The 20,339-nt window shown below is 41.1% G+C and overlaps 1 protein-coding gene across 4 annotated transcripts in view; it reads left to right on the forward strand.

The window, feature by feature from the left end:
* Nucleotides 1–20,339, forward strand: part of LOC307003532 (NACHT, LRR and PYD domains-containing protein 3-like) — a 64,795-nt gene that overhangs the window by 27,776 nt on the left and 16,680 nt on the right. For 3 of the 4 annotated variants that reach the window (XM_079622098.1, XM_079622099.1, XM_079622100.1), the window contains 3 exons: nucleotides 1,453–1,629; nucleotides 6,251–6,427; nucleotides 7,881–8,042. In XM_079622098.1, coding sequence (XP_079478224.1) covers nucleotides 1,453–1,629; nucleotides 6,251–6,427; nucleotides 7,881–8,042 — 516 coding nt within the window. The remainder of the gene's footprint in view (nucleotides 1–1,452; nucleotides 1,630–6,250; nucleotides 6,428–7,880; nucleotides 8,043–20,339) is intronic. The other variant, XM_079622101.1, reaches the window with a different exon arrangement.

Below are 20,339 nucleotides of genomic sequence, written 5' to 3' on the forward strand. Positions count from 1 at the left end.
CTCCCGGTACAACTTTGCCGCGCAATGGTGCCGCCGCGCAAGGCGCGAGTGTTCACGAAGCACAAACAGATCAATTTGACCATTTGCCCAACGGGGATGGGAGTGGCAGGGGTGGACGTGGTATTAGTGTACATAGGAGAGTTGTTTCTAGAGGTAAAGGCAGCAGGGGTAGAAGAAATAGGGCTGGAAGTAGCGATAGCTCTTTGGATCCAGTCAGAGCGGCTCGAGGTGGGAGTGGCCGAGGTAGACGTGGCCGTGCTGTGCGTGGGAGAGCTGGGAGATGTGGTAGAGGCAGCAGGGGTGATCTGGGTCTAAATAGGGATGGAAATAGTGATGACAATAGTGGCTGGTTTTTTTTGAGAAATGAAGAAGTGTATCAGGACTGGATCAAACACTTTGATGAGCCTGTTGGTTATCTAGGAGAGAAAGATTTCACCAGTGCTGCACCCTTAGACTTTCTGTCCCTTTTTCTGACTAATGACTTCTGGAACCTCATTACAAATGAAACCAACAGATATGCTCATCAGTTTCTAAACTCCCAACAGCTGAAACCCAATTCCAGATTTCATAATTGGTATGATGTCACTGGTATGATGTCACTTCAGACTTCAGGCAGATTTCATTTTCCAACAGGACTTGGCACCTTGCACACAGTGCCAAAGCTACCAGTACTACTTCTTCTGATGTAAATCCAATAAGCTCACAGCTAGCGTGTCTTCCAAACTCGAACGAACAGCAGAGGACTGATGAAGTTTGGTGCTTTGTTTTTGAGGTAATGAGCTAGTTAGCGTGACGCGTGGACGATTTGCATGTCAATATCTTTTGCGCGTGTGGGTGTGATCATATTGTGACTAATGAGCAAGCGTTTGAGAAACTGGATATCTTGTTGGTTTTATACAAATTACTTAAACAGAATATTTTTTTTTCGTTTTGAATCAGATAAGTTAAAACTACACACTTAAATTTTTATAAAGATATATAGCTCATAAATGTGTGACAAGTATTCGCTGAGTTTTGTTTGTTTAGAGACGTGCTCAAGAAAAAAAAGTTCACGAGACTGAGAGGCAGAAAGCACACCCTGTTTATTTTCTTTATTTTACAAAAGCACAACGTCTTGTTTTGATTGTAAGTGGACACATACAAAAGTAGACATCTCACAGATTCTTTTTTCATATTTATTAAGTCTGTATTACCATAAATTGAGTATTTTAAGTCTATTTAGCTGCTATGTGAAAAGAATTGCGCAAATCGCGCCGGCGTGATTGCCGACCCCAGAGGGTCAAATCGTTTTTTGGTGAGGCCGATTTCCCTTGAAATATAGGGCCTTTACATTCATGTTCTTTGCAGACCCTTTCTCAAAAAGATGAGACAATGCATACAGTGCCCTAAAACACCAGTCTGTAATAATAATATTGTTTTTGTAATGATTTGTTTCTTATTTCTCCCGTTTAGGTTGGCACACTGTAAGCTCACCGATCAGTGCTGTGAAATTGTGTCTTCAGTACTACAGTCATCAAACTCCTCCCTGAGAGAGCTGGACCTGAGTAACAATGGCCTGCAGGATTCAGGAGTGAAGCTGCTCTGTGCTGGACTGAAGAGTCATCTAAACTGTCAACTCAACATACTGAGGTACTTGAGGGTCTGTGAAAAATAACCACATAAGGACATATCGTGGCAAACTTATTCTGAAATTATTCTTATTTAAGGATTATTTCTCACTGCATCCCAAAATTAAAATAAATGAATCTGATCATTCTGATAAAACTTCATGCATTTGAGTTGATGTGGGTGTTGACTCTTTGTATGAATTGCCTCAGATCATTACCATAAGAATAGCGTAGGCATGTTCACATTAGCAGGAAGCTGACATAAGAGACGGGTACATCTCTCTCTCTCTCATACAGATTATATTAGTTTTTGTTTTGAATTCATAATTTATCCTATGTATCTATAGATATATTGCTCATGTTTATGTGACAAATATTTGCTGAGTTTTGTTTAATTTTTGTGACGCACTGCAGAAAAAAGTTCACAGAGATGGCAGAAAACATCTTGTTTGTTTTGTTTGTCTAAACTGTCAACTCAACATGCTGAGGTACTTAAGGTTCTGTGAAAGATAACCACACAAGGACATATAGTGACAAACTTATTCTGAAATGCTTTATTTTTTCACATCAATCTAAACTCCAAATTCCATTATGCATGTGTAATTAAATGCCTTTCTGTGTTGAGTTTGCATTTTCTCTCTGTGGTGGTGTGGGTGTCCTCCTTGCACTCCCCACAATCCAATAAGTGAATTGGAGACAGTAAATTGTCCACAGGTGTGAATATATGTGTATGTTTGTGAGCCCTGTGGTGGACTGGCCATCTGTCCAGGGTGTCCCTTGTCTGTGGCCTGAGACGGTCCCCATCCAACCTCACAGAGCATGAGAGGACCTGCAAAGAATAATGGGAGAAAATTCACAAATCCAGATATGCAAATCTTGTGGCATCATACCCAAAAAGACTTTTAACTGTAATCTGCACCAGATCAGGTGCTGATTTAAGGGTCTGTGTACTTAAGCAAAGTAAATATTTCATTATCACAAATCATTTTTTTTTTTTTTTTGCTTTGGCATTATATAGTGTAGATTGATGCCAAAAAAATGACATAAAACACTACAGGTAGCATAAGGTTGCAACATGACAAAATGTAAATAAATAAGGGACGTGAATATTTTTCCAAAATGGCGGCAATGGCTCTACAATCTATTTAGGCTTACGATGCTTTAAGTTAAATTGTATTACTTTAGCTCATTTTAATTAAACTGAACAAGAGGCAAAACTATTTTTTTGAGGTAAGGTTTGTTGTATAATGTCAATTGTCATTTTCACTTTGATGCAACATTATGTGTATAATAACCCCAAATCACAATTTCTCATTGAAGCAAAATCTGCCGATTACAAGAAGGCAAGCACAAACCTTTTCTCCTTTGTCATTCAGAGCAGATTTTCTGTAGCAGAAACAAGTCATGACTATAATCAAAGAGTATAGAAGTACCAAGAGGCGAAACTCAATAGAACGTTCCATTGCAACAAACGCACCCATGCGCAGAGCTGCAGCTTCGCCATTTTGGACTGAACGCAACACAGCTGTCGATACCGGTTCCAATTCAAAAGCGGTTAAGGGAACTAAATAGTAGTTTCTAGTTTTTAATATCTCTATAGCAGACATCCCAAGTCTCCCGGAAGTTCCCGCAAATTAGCTAAACTCTCCCGGGTGAGGGAGCGAAAGATAACACCAATTCAATTTTATTAGAAAAAGAGGTCTGAATTTTTTTTTACTGTAGACATAAAGAAAAATATTATGGATTCTCGATTTGTGATGCGGCTGCGAGCTATAACGCACATATATGTGCTCTTTTTCTGTGTTTATTAGAGGTTGAATTCAATTCAAATACTGCCAAACCACCCATACTACCTCTGAATAGGATGTCTACTTCATAAATTGTATGAAAGTTATGGAAATACATGGTTCATCATTCACAACATATATGAAAATAGAGGTGCCCTTATATGGTCAGTAAGGAAGCTTGGCTGTCCATCTAGTAAAAAAGTTTGGTAGGCCTACTTTGCCAAAATAAAATCTTGCTGAAAGCTAATTTTTTGAGATATCAACCTAAATTTGGAACACAACTTGTTCAGATTTTTTGCTTTTCATTTTCTTGCAGTTATAGAGTGAATATATTTTGTAATATATATATTTTATATCAAATATAATATTATGCAAATCAAAATACAGGTGATGGTTTTCCTGCTGGACATCACTGCCTGACGCACCTCCTCCAGTGCCTTTTGAACTGGTGTGCCGTGACACCTCACTGATCACTTCCGTGGGCCTGAACGGGTCATCAGCTGGGGACCACCACTCATCGACGTTTCGCTCCTTTAACCCCAGTACGCCTCGTGGTGGCGGAGCGATGGCAGGGATCTCTCCCTGCCACCCCCTGCTGATGCCCTAGGTGTTTGCCCCCCAACTCTTCTCCTTCCTCCTTAGCCACAGCCAGAAGCTGCCTTTCTCTGCCTCCTCTGCCAACTCTTTCATGGCTTTCCGATGCCTCGCTCCTGTGCATCCCATGTCGCGGAGTAGGCGAGCGGATGAGGAACCTACAAAGCCCCTACACCCCACTTCCACAGGGCAGATAACGGCTTTCCAGCCCGCCTCCCTGCTCTCTGCCGCCAGATCTGAGTACTTGGCTCGCTTCCGCTCATACGCAGCCTCCACACCTCCCTCCCATGGTACAGTGAGTTCCACAAGGAGGACGGTCTTGCACGCCTCTGACCACATGACGAGGTCTGGCCGCAGGGATGTTTCCACTATCTCCCTGGGGAACTGGAGCTGCTTTCCCAAGTCGACCCTCATGGTCCACTGATTTCCCGGTGAAAGGAGCCTTGCTATATCTCTCTGGCGGGAGGGTCTGACACTCTCTCCAGCCCTCGCGAATTGGATGGAATGTCGTCCTCGAGCGGAAGGTCTGCTGTTCGCCTCCTTTCTGCATGACTCTAACACCTCTGCCAGCTTCTTCAGTACTTGGTCATGTCGCCACCTGTAGCGGCCTTGGGACAATGCTGTCGTGCAGTGTTGCTGGTATTACAAAGGGAACAGGTCTCTTCGGCACCAAACCATTGGTGGAGGTTTCGGGGACAAGGCAAGGTGTCATAGGTTGCTCTGATCAGGAAGCTGAGCCTAGCTTGGGGGATCTTCCATAGGTCGGACCATGACATGGACCTGTCAGTGAGACCTTCCCATGCCGTCCAACGTCCTTGCCGGCCCTGGGACACCGCTTTGATGTTAAGGCGTTCATACTCAGCTCTTGCCACTTCCGCCACCACCAAGGCTTTTTTATGTAATAATATTAGGCTATATTTTTACATTTGTACATTTTAATAAACTCTGTTTCATTTTCATAATTGATTTCACTTCAACAATAATCTGGCTTAACTAATAATGTCTTCTTTAAAACAAGACCAACCATAGGTCTAACGTTAACGCATTCTGTTTGGATTTAGTGATAACAATGAATTAATAAAGCGGTCATTTGCCAGGTTAAGTGTTCATACTCTGAAAATATGCGATTTAAAAAGCCCATTTCGAGTCTTGACTCAATATTGACCAAATACATAACGTTAGCAAACTGTTACTGGGTTTACTGGTTACTGGTTAACGTTATGGGATAGTTACAGCACCTGTGATCATTGACGTTAGCTCACTTTAACGTTAATAAAACCCTTTTCTACTTTACCTCTCTGTATCTTTGGGGAATCTATGAAATGCTAAGTTATTGGTTGTACACTGGTAGTTGTTGCAGTTGATGGCAGAACACTGTTTTCTTAGGTTCCAATAATTTCCAGAAAATAATTTCCAGACATATGTACAGTTATAGTTGTATATAGTTGTATAGTTGTTCTAACGGTAAAGCCGTTTGGTTCAGTCCAAAATGGACTGCGCGACCGCAGCGACATCTAGCGATTGTTGTCAAAACTGCAACGGAGTTTCGCCTCTTGTTACTTCTATACTCTTTGCTATAATGACTGCCCTCTATAAGGTCTGATGCAGTCATAGTGCGCATGTGTCGAATGTGCCCATCTAGAGCTTTATTGGAAATTGTATATTGGGTCATTGTAACTCAGTTAAGTACAAAAAAAACATTCCCTTGTTTTATGTTAAATAAACCTGATTGAATTAGGTTACAGCAACAAAATTTGAATTTACAGGTAGAATCAGTTATAAATACTTCCTTAAAGCAACAACTGCACATATATTTTTTTATAGTGCATGTTTATGTAAAAAAAAATTGCATGTTTTCTAATGTAAAAATAAATAACTTGCTCATCATAAATTATATCCTTGGATGTATTAAGTCCCTCAAAATAAAACCAAAACCATAGTTTTGCTCTTTTTCTGAGATAAATTCTTTTCTCAATTTCTCAATTCTTCTAATTATTTCTCAACGCATCCCAAATTTTCTAATGTGGACATGTGAATCTACTGTTGCTGAAACCTTGTTACTACCAACTGACGTATTTACACGGGTTCACTGCTTATGTATTTCTATGTATGTGTGAAACAGAACCAAGAAAAAAAAAGTAGTGGGGACTGAAAGTATTGGGGATTGAAATTGTTGTTCAACGATTGTTTATTTCTTAATTTGATTAATAATTAATAATATTGTTTTTGTAATGATTTGTTTATCATTTCTCCCCTGTTTAGGTTGGCACACTGTAAGCTCACCGATCAGTGCTGTGAAATTATGTCTTCAGTTCTACAGTCATCAAACTCCTCCTTGAGAGAGCTGGACCTGAGTAACAATGGTCTGCAGGATTCAGGAGTGAAGCTGCTCTGTGCTGGACTGAAGAGTCATCTAAACTGTCAACTCAACATACTGAGGTACTTGAGGGTCTGTGAAAAATAACCACATAAGGACATATCGTGGCAAACTTATTCTGAAATTATTCTTATTCAAGGATTATTTCTCACTGCATCCCAAAATTAAAATAAATGAATCTGATCATTCTGATAAAACTTCATGCATTTGAGTTGATGTGGGTGTTGACTCTTTGTATGAATTGCCTCAGATCATTACCATAAGAATAGCTTAGGCATGTTCACATTAGCAGGAAGCTGACACAAGAGACGGGTACATCTCTCTCTCTCTCATACAGATATATTAGTTTTTGTTTTGAATTCATAATTTATCCTATGTATCTATAGATATATTGCTCATGTTTATGTGACAAATATTTGCTGAGTTTTGTTTAATTTTTGTGACGCACTGCAGAAAAAAGTTCACAGAGATGGCAGAAAACATCTTGTGTGTTTTTTGATTTTGATTGCAAATGGACACAAATGAAATATTACCATAAACTAAATAAATTACCGTATATACCCGAATATAAGACGGGTTTTTGTCCTAAAAATAGACTGAAAAATGGGCGGTCGTCTTATATTCGCGATATAGACAAAATCACGGGGGGAAAGGGAGAAAGAACAACGGAATTAATATGAAATAGTGACTGAAACAAGACCCATTAAGACAGAACCAGCTTTCCCTTCCAATATGTTAATCTGCACACAAATCCTGATAATCGAGCCGTCGTCTGATGAAATCAAATACACATAAGATAAAAACAATATCTGTTCTGTGATTTTGGCTATACTTGCATCTAAAATTAGAGAAGCAACATAATATCTGTGTTTAACTGAATTAAAACGCTGCTCCTCGAGACGCAGAGCGAGCGAGCGAGAGAGAGGTGCACGCGAGTCACGCGGCAGAGAGGAGCAGCGTTTTAATTCAGTTAAACACAGATATTATGTTGCTTCTCTAATTTTAGATGCAAGTATAGCCAAAATCACAGCACAGATATTGTTTTTATCTTATGTGTATTTGATTTCAGAGCGAGAGAGAGAGAGAGAGAGAGAAAGGTGCGCGCGTGTGCTGGAAGAGAGAGAATGAATAATCAGTGCAATTTTCAAATTCAAAATCTATTTTTGTCCCAAAAATAAGTCTGGAAAATGGGGGGTGTTGTCTTTAATTCAGGGTCGTCTTATATTTGGGTATATACGCTAGTATTTAAAGTCGTTTGCTCCTATGTGAAAAAATCCACCAAAAGGCACCGGTATGTCTGTCGACCCCAGAGGGTTAATTCTTTTAGATTTTATATGTAAAAATAGTGTTTTTTTATTTTGAAATGATAACTTACAATTAGATCCTTAAGATAATTTGTAGCTGATAATTTGCACATTTTACAACACTGTGATTTCATTGAAATCAATCACCAGTAATCACCAGAGGTCACCAGTAGATGAAGCACACTAACATGGTCACTTACTGTTGTTGTAGATTATCTCAGTGTTTGGTGACAGAAGAAGGTTGTGCTGCTCTGGCATCAGCTCTGAGTTTAAACCCTTCACACCTGAGAGAGCTGGATCTGAGCTACAATTACCCAGGAGAATCAGGACTGAAGCTGCTCTCTGATACTCTCCACCATCTGGACAAACTCAAGTATGTTAAGTAATATAAAAATAATCCTGTCTAGTGTGATTGGTTTTGTTTTTTTAAAGGGTTAGTTTACCAAAAAATGAAAATACTGTCATTATTTACTCACCCTCATATCGTTTCAAACCCGTACGACTTTCATTCATTTTCAGAGCAGAAATGAAGAATTTTTTTATACAATCTGAGAGATTTCTGTTCCTCCAGTGACAGTGCTACCACTTCAACGCTTCAAAAAGTTCATAAAGAGATTGTGAAACTGTTTAGTTTTAGTTAATCCAAATTTTCTGAAGAGACATGATCGCTTTATATGATTAACCGATTTAATTTACTCTTTTATTCACATATAAACATTCATCAACACACACATCAGTTATGCTAAACGGAAGCTCAAAAATGTTTGCTTGATGTGTGAGAACCAATGAGGGTTTTTCTTGTGTTACGCAGCACATTTGAGCTTTGGCAAGAACCAGTGAGGTTCATTCTCGTGTGTTACGTAGAACATTTGAGCTTCTGCAAGAACCAATGAGGTTCATTCTTGTTACGCAGCACGTTTAAGCTTCGACAAGAACCAATGAGGTTCAAGAATATGTGAAATAAGCAATAGATCTAAGGTTATAGAATTTAAATATTGTTTTAATGAAGTTGCGCACCTTGTACATAAAGACACTGTAGACATCTAAGTTTAGAACGAAGATGGAGAATAAATTATAAATGTGTGTGGAGAAACTGAGATAGAAAATAGCATAGTTCCTGTTTATACAGAACTTTATATAACATTTTTGGTTTAAAACCACAAATATCATAACTTTTATGTATAGGTAGTTTCTAGTCTAGTATAGGTCGTCTATATGTTATGGGAAGAAGGAGGAGAGAACCCGGTTGAACAATCATCAGATTTTAATAAAATAAATTAACAAATACAAAAACGAAAGTAAAGACACCACACATGATAAAACAAAACATCAAATAAAACTCAGGCCTGGCCTCTCTTGATCTCCACTGTCGTCGTTCCTCCTTTTATGCTTCCGCTCCTCCGTGAGAGATACGAGACCGGTGCGTTGCGCAGGTGTCGCTCATTAGTAATCACGCCAACAGCCTCGCGCCATTCTCTCACGGCCATCGGCCTCGTCCTGCTCGCCACACTGAGGTTTTTGTAGGCAATTGAATCACTGTTTTACGGCTGATCAAATTAATCGACCAGTGATAATTTTAATGGGCCATTACTGGTTATTAATTGCTCTGGATATTATTAACCTAAGTATAGTAAACTACCAATGATTAACCAATTAACCAATTATTTCATTCACACCGTGAGCAGGAGCGCCATGCCAGCAGCAGTGAAGCGGGTCCAGTGAAGCACAGAGGCTATTTTTGCTGCACTGCTCACGCTCAATTAAAGTGAAAGCACACTTTTGATGGACAAAAAAAGTATTGTAACGTCTGAAGAACGACAGACAAGACAGGCTTCATTCCTGAACTTTTATTCGGAACACAAGAACAACTTTCTCTCTACCCTGCCTTTTCCAAACTCACCACATTAACCCTATAACTGCCGGTGCAAAATAAAACGACAATTTCACAACAATTATAAAGAGTCTGTGCGCTACAATATGATTTCCCACAAAAAGTGCTCAAAATGCACAGAATAAGCTTGTCTAATGTGTTTTAACAAGAACTGGAGTATGTCATAAAATAAAATGAAGAATTAAAAATATTTATAGAAGATTTACCCATTTAATCTTGTTTTTAATATGTCAGTGTGGGTGAAAGTATGGTGTATTATAAAAAAACTAAAGTAAATTAGCCAAAAAATATGATAGTATAATCTTTCTTATAGTTAATATGTAATACACAGACAGGTAGCCTATATAGGCTTTAGCTCTACCTAAATCAAACCCGAGTTTACTGTCTTGTAAACAGACCGAAGTATGACTGAAACGACATGATCTGAGCAGTTTTCTTGGTTGTGTTTGTTGTTCACCATTTACATGCGAATGTTACACCTCTTTCAAGACTATCAAGTTTATAAAAACAAATACTGTATAGTAAAAATGCTCACTTATATATATAGCTTTGGAGCCGCTGCTGTGACGCTGTACAAACGCTTCCAGTGTGAATACTTGCATGCGTCTGCAGCTTTAGTAATTATGTAGTTGGGAAACGGCCGAAATTAGCATGTGCGCAACAGAACGCCGTTGCCGTTGTATCAGCAGCTGCTGCTTAAAGTCCCTATTATCAGTCATGTACACTCGCATGGTGCACTGAAGATGAAACGCGCACTTTATTTTTTTATGGTTTTCATTTGGTAGTTAAAAAACTAAAACATTATTCCAACATGAGGTTTCGTGTCACCGTCAGTCTTTAACATCAGGGCAAAACTAGGTTATGCTGATTAAGACAACTAGTCATCGGCATGCACTGACTAGTTCTATGTGGTAGCAACAAAACAAAAAAAAGATTGCGACCAACTGAGAAAGTTGGTAGCACCAGTGCAACCAGTGGAAAAGTTAGTCTTGGAGCCCTGCGCTGATTTAAAGTGTACACTATTTATCAGCATGGTAACAAGATTGGCAGTTTAAGTCATTAATCTGTGTAACCACAAATCACTTGTTTTAACTATTTGTATACAAACTAACACATTGAGATTGCTGAAAGAAAATGAAGAAATGCGTTTAAAGAAAGTGAACAAATGAAATCCCAAATTTCTATGAAATTAAATGGATTGTATTCTTGAAATGGATGTAAACTGTGTTTATGAAATAAGAGAAAGAACAAGAAAGAAAGAAGGAAAGAGACAGAAGAGATTGTGTTCACTAGGAGTGGGAATCTTTTGGAATTGTATTTAATTTATTGTCTTTGAAGCCCTCGATCCTTCTTATATATAAGAGAACCTGCGCCTCGATTGATAATAAATACAACTCGTAGGTGTTTGCTGATTCAACTTCAATTTAAGTTTTGTTGAATTATTATTTTATTTATTTATTACTTTATTAATCTTTTTGAATCTCACAAGTATATTTTTATATCTACATTTTTATTCATAATAAATTACATTTCCTGCATTTAATTGTTTAGGATATTGTTAATACTAGTTATATTGTTCATATTTGTTCCTCTGGTTCAGTTTTGTCAGTTTATTATATTGTGTTTTTATGGGGCTTGTTTAGTTTTTTTGTGATATCTGGCAACCCTTCAGTGCAGCTTTTAATAAAAAGAGGGAAGACAGAAGAAGAGAAGACTGTGCAGCAGCTGCTGTTTCTGCACTTATTTAATAATGTAGTTTAAATTATACACACCTTATAACTGCATTATTATTTTACTGAGATGCCGCAGCTCAGCCTTTCATGTTCATCTCTCACAGCCTGAGCGCTCTTTTGCATCATCAAAAATCTCAGTCATTCATTAATATCGTTTACACTGGCACAAAAAAATCTATATTTGACTCACATCTGACACAGATCGGAATTTGTTGCACACTAAACACAAAAATCCGCACGATATTAGATTTTTTCTTATCGGATCTCAGCCACTTCCAAATGTGGATTTAAATCAGATACAAATCCGATATCTGGACATCCGAGCTCCGTCTAAACACACATATCCGATTCACCTTTGAATTTAAGCCACTACAAGGCGAGGACGACACGTTTATTCACAAAGATATATATATTTTTTAATGTTGTATTATGAGGCAGACGTGCTGTGTGCGCTCGCTCACAGCTTTTTATTGAGGTGGGAACTTTATATTTATCTTTGTAAAGAAAAAAGAATTGTGCGAACACCGAAACATTCAGGAACTGGTTTTATAACCTCTGACTGTGACTTCAATAAATAAAACCGCTTCACTACTGAAAGCTACATTAGGCCTATATTTCTCTGTAATGTTCGCGTGCAAATCTGCGGGTGATCCGGGCTCGCCAATCTTTATGTGTGAAATGCTAAACGACGCATCAAAAACGCTCGCTGACACCTCGCCGACGCCAGACAAATATCTAGCATGCTAAATATCTGGAGCTGTCGGCCGACTCGATAGCCTTTGGTGTCACATGTCGCGATAAACAACAGCCAAGCTTGTTATCACATTACACAAGCCTTTTGTATTTGAAACCATCGTTGCCAAACCACAACACGAGCAGCCAGCTGATTTTTCATTATAAACATGTTTTACTCACCTCACACTCTCTCTGACAGACAATCCCTGCCCGCGTGTGCTTATCCATCCTTTCACCCATTTTCTTTTTTTTCTTTTGTCGGGGGTTCTAAACAGATCATTGTGCAAATAACTTCTTTTTTTTTTTTTACAAGCCAATTTTGTCCCGGCGTCCATTTTCGAATAGACAACTCATATTTCGCGTCATTTCCCATTCCACTTCTCGCGTGTGTTTTCGTGACAAAACATGGTTGGGGGACCGGGTAGAGCCGTTGAGTTGTTTGACAGCTTGTGTAGTGCGTAACCCCCTTTTGCAGATCATGTTGAACACCACAACGACTTCAAGACTCCAGAGCAAGTCATGTAGTCTAAACAGCACAGCAATCTGCCGACATTTAAAGTTGTGTAGTGAATTAGGCATTACCGTCTCTAATTCAGCGCATATGTCTGTTCCCTTTTCAGAGCGCCATCAGTCAAATCCATTCCACTTGAGGAATGGCCTAATAAACAAAACTCCATTCCGCGTTTTAGCTACAGCGTTGATTTACATGCTGCTGCTCAAATCCATTCCATTTGGCCCATTCAGAGTCCCACTAAAGCCTTACTTTCAGGCTAGACGAGCGCACAGAATGTGCATGTGCTGTCCTAAGAGCGAGTCTCAGGTTCCTATAGGAACCGGAGCTTCTAACAGATCAATGCAGTGACTCAATGACTTTACCAATCAGAGATTGGCTCTTTTACTTAGAAGGCGCGAAAGTAATAAGATAATAATCCTTTATTAGTCCCACAGTGTTTTTTTTTTTTTTTTCAATGTTCAAAGTGATAAACTTTCTTGTTTTTTTGTAAAATTCGTTCAGTATGATACACCACCTTTTCTTCTAACAACACTCCGTACGTGTTTTGGAACTGAAACTATTTGTTGAAGTTAACGTTTTTTTCTTATTAATAAATTACCATAAGTACTCAGTCTGAGTACTCCGTACTCAACAGCCTGTTGTCTCTGTTGTTGTATTTTTTGCTTCATAATGCACCACACATTTTAAATAGGAGACTAGGTCTGGACTGCAGGCAGGCCGGTCTACCTGAACTCTTTTACTATGAAGCCTTTCCAACGTGATGTAATACGTAGCGCATCTCAGAGATAATACAAGATAGGCATTTGTGGTTAAGTATATATATATATTTATTTTTTAGTAAATGACCGATCGTTTCGCTGGATAAGAACCTTATTTCTCGACTGGGATCATGTAGAGACTTTGAAGCTGCATTGAGACGGACATTTGAACCTTCTTTGAACATTGGGATAGATGGTTGATTTAGAAAAATCCTGGAATGTTTTTCTCAAAAACCTTAATTTATTTTCGACTGAAGAAAGAAGGACATGGATATCTTGGATGACATCGGGGTGAGTAAATGATCAGCACTTTTTTTTTTTTTTTAAGTGAACTAATCCTTTAAACAAAACCTGAATTAGGCGGCGTTCACATATCGCGTCTAAAAACGTGTGGAAAGCCCGCGCGGCCGCACCGCTTTCTCCTCCTTTCCACAAGCGATTGCTCTCCCGTGGCGTCTGTCGTTGCTATGCAAACATGAACTGCGCTCTCCATGATGACGAGGAACTATCAGCAAAGGATTAATTAATTTCTAGCCCTTGGATTAGCTTTACTACTAGATATATTTATGGAGATGAGAAATAAAAACCCGCTCTGTACAGCTATGATGAGCTGTTCGGCCGAGCTTTCCATGTTGTTGTGCTGCGCTTGCGGCATTCTGAAAAGTTGAGATTTTCATCTCGTCGTGGCAGGCGCGCTTGGAAAAACAATCGTGCATGTTCTAAAAAATAAATTCAATAAATATGCATACATGTACACCATACCTGTCAACATTTGGGTACTGAAATACGGGAGATCTGAACGGGGGGGGGGGGGGGGGGGGGGGGGGGGTTCCTTGGTTAGAAACAAAGAAAATTATGTGATTACTCACGATCAAAAAACTTGTTTTTTATATATTTTATAATGTCATAATTTCACATTTAATCTCCAAATTAATGTAGAAACAACAAAGACAGTATATTTTTAATATTTGTCTAAAAGGTAGGAAATATACAGAAATTGTATAAAGTTATCAAACAGTTTGCACTGCATAAATGTTAAATTATACATAGATTAATCCTTATTAAAGTTACAAATGTTCTTTTGTCAAGAGCAGTGAGTGTTTTTCTCTGTTCCCTGTGTTCTTTGATTAACTTTACTGACAGAAAGATTTTTTGGCTACTGTGTCTTTAAGAGCAGCCGCCGCTGACAGAGACGCGGATCTCACACGCGCATCATTCTCTCACAACTCTTCTTTATGTTCATTTAAAACTATTTAACTAATTTAAGCGTGCTCAGTCTGCTCTTATGAGGATAGGATACTCGACAAAACGGACATTTTTGCAGAATTGTGTGTTAGTTCGGTCAACTTCAAGCCGAAAGAGAACTCGATTCTGGCGCTCAATTTGTCTTTGCGTGAATGGTTTAAAAGTATTTGCAAGAATACAAGCGCATCATATAATGTAACGCCAGCCAAAGGATGACAGAAAAAACGGATGCTGCGTTAATTACGTGAAATATTTACCACGGAGTCTTCTCCTCCCATTTCTACCAGTGATCGCTTTATTCAACTTCCCGCGTCGATCTGCGCACGTCAACAGCGCTGCTGAGTTGTAGGTTGCCAGGTTGAGCTCACAAATGGGTTGAAATGTGTATGATGTGTTGATTGCGCGAGAAGGATGGGTTTCATACAAGATCTGGCTACTGGGCAACCTTGGAATAATATATTGATGTGATTATTCATATAACAACGTTTGGGAACACAAATTACGGGAGTTTCACGGGAGAAAGGACAAAACGGGAGGGGGCGGGAGATGGGTGTGAAATACGGGAGAGTCCCGGTGAAAACGGGAGTGTTGACAGGTATGATGTACACTAACATTTACACTCACAGCTCCAATGTTAAAACCTGTAAAATACAAATCTAAAGTTGAATTTAGAGATTTGCACTCTCAAATGATGTCACAAAACACATGTCCTCGGGGACTAACGTGACTTAACGCGTCTTAACACATAGACAGGGATATTAAAATAAATAAATGATAACTCCGTAAATACCATACTAATTAAAAATAGCTTACTATGTACAGTTAAGCGTTTTCCTCCCATAGAAACCTGGTAGAAAACCCTTAATTAGCTTAAGGCATTAAGACAGTGGTAATTAAAAGACCAAACTCAGTAAAACAGATGAGCCCAGAATGATGAAATAAAGCAGATTTGTGTGCAGGGTGTCACTTAATTAATGTTGCGAGAGATTGGAATAGTTCTCACTCTGTGTTTATGTGTGACGAAGACTCAGGCTGAGTAGGATCCATATGCAGCTTTATTACAATCGGTGCAAGCTCAGTGTACAAACAGGCGTGGGTCAAAATACCAGGGCGAACAACAATATCAGAGACAGAACAACAAACGTGGTCAAGGCTGGCAAAAGTTCAAGGCAGGCAGAGAACAGCAGAAGTGGGAGTCCAAGTAAAACAGAGATCAGGGGCAGGCAGAGAAGAGTCGTAAACGGTAAACCAAGGCAGAGTCCAAACACAGGCAGAAGATACAATAATCAGATAATGCTCAGAAATGCAGCCGGGGCAAACAAGACTTCGCAAATTGTGCATGAACAGGCAGGGTTTAAATAGTCTGGTGATGAAGATCAGGTGTGCAGTAATCAGTCCCAGTCTGTGGCTTCTTGGGAAATGTAGTTCAAAGCCCACGCTAATATTCAGGAGAGTGAGACCTCCGGTGGCCGACAGAGGGTTCTTCACTGGCGTTCGTGACAGAGCCCCCCCCCCCCCTGCGAGCGGCTCCTGACGCGAGAGCACATCCGACGTCGGGGTCTTCCTCGAGGTCGTGGGGCTGGTCTCTCCGGGTGGGTCCTATGAAATTCAACGATGAGATTGGGGTCGAGGATATCATCCTCATTGACCCAGGACCTCTCCTCCGGACCGTACCCCTCCCAGTCTACCAGATACTGGATCTGGCGTCCCCGACGTCTGGAATCTAGCAAATCTCGCACTTGAAATGCCTCCTCGCCATCCACGATCATGGGTGGGGGGCCTGAGTCACCGCCTTCCTCCACCCTCGGACCACCGGCAGGTTTCAGCAGAGAGACATGGAACGTAGGAGAAATACGATAAGTGGCTGGTAATTCAAGGCGGTATGACACAGGATTGATTTGTCTCACAATTTTGAAAGGACCCACATACCTGGGACTGAGTTTCTTGCAGGGTAAGCGAAGACGGAGGTTTTGGGTTGACAGCCACACCCACTGTCCAGGAGTGTAGTTGGGACTGGGGCGGCGATGGCGGTCAGCTTGCTCTTTACCCCTGTTTTTGGCACGTTGTAGGTGGACATGCGCTTGATTCCAAACCGCCTCACTTCGTTGAAACCAGTCGTTCACAGCAGGTACTTCAGATGGCTCTCCGGACCATGGGAAAAGTGGGGGTTGAAACCCCAGAACGCACTGAAAAGGTGTTAATTTAGTGGAGGGTTTGAGAATTGAGTTCTGTGCATATTCTGCCCAGGGAAGAAAGCGGCTCCAGTCGGATTGATTCTGCTGACAATACATTCTGAGGAATTTGGTGAGCTCTTGGTTTAGTCGTTCTGTTTGTCCGTTGGACTGGGGGTGGTAACCTGACGTGAGACTTATATTGACATTAAGTAATCGAAAGAAGGCTGTCCAAAACCTTGATGTGAACTGGGAACCCCTGTCGGAGACAATGTCTTCCGGAAGACCATAATAGCGAAATACAAAGTGGAAGAGGTGTTCTGCGGTTTCGAAGGCTGATGGGAGCTTAGACAGTGGTATTAGTCGACATGCTTTGGAGAAACGATCAATGACAGTTAGTATGGTGGTGTTACCCTGAGAGACTGGTAGATCGGTGACGAAGTCAATAGCGATGTGGGACCATGGTCGTTGTGGAATGGGTAGGGGTTGTAGTAATCCTGCTGGTAGTTGTCTGGGGGTCTTTGCTGCAGCGCAGGTGTGACAAGAGTTCACGAACGTGCTGGTGTCTGTCTGTAAGGTCTCCCACCAGAACCGGTTTCTTAGTAGTTTAACTGTGGTAGTGATGCCTGGGTGGCCAGAGCTTGTGGAGGAGTGCACCCAGTGGATTACCTTTTCTCGTAGTCCTAGGGGAACAAAGGTTCGGTTGAGAGGGCATTCCGGAGGTGGTGGGTGCTGTGCGTGAGCCTGAGTGATTTCGGACATGATGTCCCACTGGACTGGAGCTATTATTAGAGAGGGTGAGATGATGGGGTCAGGAGAGGGATTTTGAGGATTGGAGTCATATTGGCGGGATAATGAGTCAGCTTTGATGTTCTTTGATCCTGGATGATAAGTGATTGAAAAGTTAAATCGAGTGAAGAACAGGGCCCATCTGGCTTGTCTGGGGTTTAGTCTTTTGGCTGAGCGTAGGTATTCCAGGTTTCGATGATCTGTTAATACCAGAAAAGAATGTCTAGCCCCCTCTAGCCAGTGACGCCATTCTTCAAGTGCTGCTTTCATGGCTAAGAGTTCACGATTGCCCACATCATAATTCTGTTCAGCGGAGGAGAGTTTTCTAGAGTAGTAGGCACATGGGAAGAGTTTGGGTGGATTACCTTGGCGTTGAGAAAGTATGGCTCCAATGCCAGTGTTGGATGCGTCAACTTCCAACACAAAAGGAATGTTGGGGTCAGGATGATGCAGAATGGGAGCAGAGGTAAACCGATTCTTTAGTTCATTGAAGGCTTGAATGGCGTCGGTAGCCCAGCGAAGCTTGGTGATTCCCCCTTTTACCATAGCAGTGAGCGGAGCGGCAACAGAGCTGAAATTTCTGATAAATCTTCTGTAGAAATTGGCAAATCCCAAGAATCTTTGTAGTTCCTTTACTGTAGTAGGTTGAGGCCAATTTAGAACTGCTCGTACCTTCCCCTCGTCCATAGACACTCCTTCAGGACTGATGATGTAACCAAGGAAGGAAGTTGAGGATTGATGGAACTCACACTTTTCCGCCTTGGCATACAGTTGGTGGTTTATGAGACGTTGCAAAACTGCCCGGACCTGCTTGATGTGTTCCTCCATGGTGTCTGAGTAGATCAAGATATCATCAATATATACGATTAGGCACTGGTTTAGCATGTCTCTGAATATGTCATTGATGAAAGATTGGAACACCGATGGACTATTGGACAGACCGAATGGCATAACGAGGTATTCGTAGTGCCCGCTACTGGTTGAGAATGCAGTTTTCCATTCATCCCCTTCTCAAATGCGTATGAGGTTGTAGGCGGAACGTAGATCGAGCTTAGTATAAAATTTGCCAGTTCTTAGTTGTTCCAAGGCTGCAGGAACCAGTGGCAATGGATATCTGAATTTGACCGTTATATCATTTAGACCACGATAATCAATGCAAGGACGAAGACCCCCATCCTTTTTTCCCACGAAGAAGAATCCCGCTGCTGCTGGTGAAGTGGATGGACGAATGAAACCCTTAGCCAGTTCTTCTTCAATGTATAATTTCATTGCGTTAGCCTCAGGTTCGGATAGTGGAAATATTCTACCTCTAGGAGGTGTTGTATCAGGCAATAGTTCGATGGCACAGTCACTGGGTCGATGTGGTGGGAGTTGTGAGGCTTTGGTTTTACTGAACACCTCCATCAAGTCAGCATACTCAGGAGGTACATGTGGTGTTGTGTTGAGCTCGTGGGTTGTGGTAGTAGTTTTTACCGGTATCAGGGTGATTGGCTTCAGGCATTTGGAGTAGCAGGTGGGATCCCACAATATGATTTGTTTTTCACGCCAGGAAATTTGTGGATTGTGGTCCTGCAGCCAGGGTAAACCAAGGATGATTGGGTTGTGTGGAGAGTGGATGACGAAGAGACGTGTTGTTTCAGTGTGTAGGGCTCCAACTTGTAGAGTCAGGTCAGTGGTGGTGTACAGTACATGGCCAGTCCCCAGGGGACGCCCGTCTAGTGCGGCCACTGCCAAAGGAGAGTCACAAGGGATTAGTGGTATCTTATACTGTCGAGCTAAACCTTCGTCAATAAAATTGCCAGCAGCCCCAGAGTCTAGTAAAGCCTGAGTGGTGATCGTTTCAGACTGACAGGTTATTTTAACTGGTAACTCGACACAATTATTGGTTTGTATGGCAGAAATCAGCAAACTCACCCTGCGGTTGTGTGTCTGAGAGGGTCGAGTCGGGCAGTCAGCTCTCAGATGTCCTGCTTGGCCACAGTATAGGCAAAGGTGGTTTCTGATGCGGCGTTCACGTTCCTCTGTGGAAAGATGAGTTCTCCCGATTTGCATGGGTTCAGAGTTGTCACTAGGTTGATTAATTTGGCTGAAAGAGCATGTAGGTCGGTTAGGTCTCCGAGAGCGAATAAGGTTGTCAATGCGAATGGCAAGGTCAATGAATTGATCTAGGGTTCTGTCTTCATCACGACATGCAAGTTCTGTCTGCAAATCAGAATTTAATCCTTGGCGGAACAGCAGTTTTAATGTGTCTTCCACCCACGTAGTTTGTGCAGCGAGAGTGCGAAATGTCAGAGCAAATTCAGCTGCAGTATCTCTTCCCTGACGAAGTGCAAGTAGTTGTTCCCCAGGATTCTTCCCTCCTTCAGCATGTTCAAACACTTCTCTTAAACGTTGAATAAAGTTAGTGTAACTGGTGCGCTCTAGTCCCTGGTTGTCCCAGACCGCTGTTGCCCACTCCAGTGCTTTTCCTGTGAGCAAAGAACACACTAAAGAGATCTTACTGTTATCTGTAGAGTAGAATGATGGTTGTTGAGCCAGGAAGATAGAACACTGCATAAGGAAGCCTTTACATTTGTTTGGGGCGCCATCAAACTTCTCTGGAAAGGCTAAACGAGGATTAGCAGACTGTGCACTGTGGGGTATTTCAATCGGTACCTGATTCGGCTGAGGCGTTGGAGCGGGTTGATTGAGACTTTGTACGGCTTTCACCAGCTCCTCAGTCATTGTGGTGAGTCGACTTAGTTGTTGATGGTGAATCGCCAGTTGAGTCGCTTGGGCAGAAAGTTCGCTGAGAACTGCTGGATCTGTAGGTGGCGAAGTCTTCTGTGACGAAG

The sequence above is a fragment of the Phoxinus phoxinus genome (genome assembly GCF_949152265.1).
Source record: "Phoxinus phoxinus genome assembly, chromosome: 1".
NCBI classification, from domain to species: domain Eukaryota; kingdom Metazoa; phylum Chordata; class Actinopteri; order Cypriniformes; family Leuciscidae; genus Phoxinus; species Phoxinus phoxinus.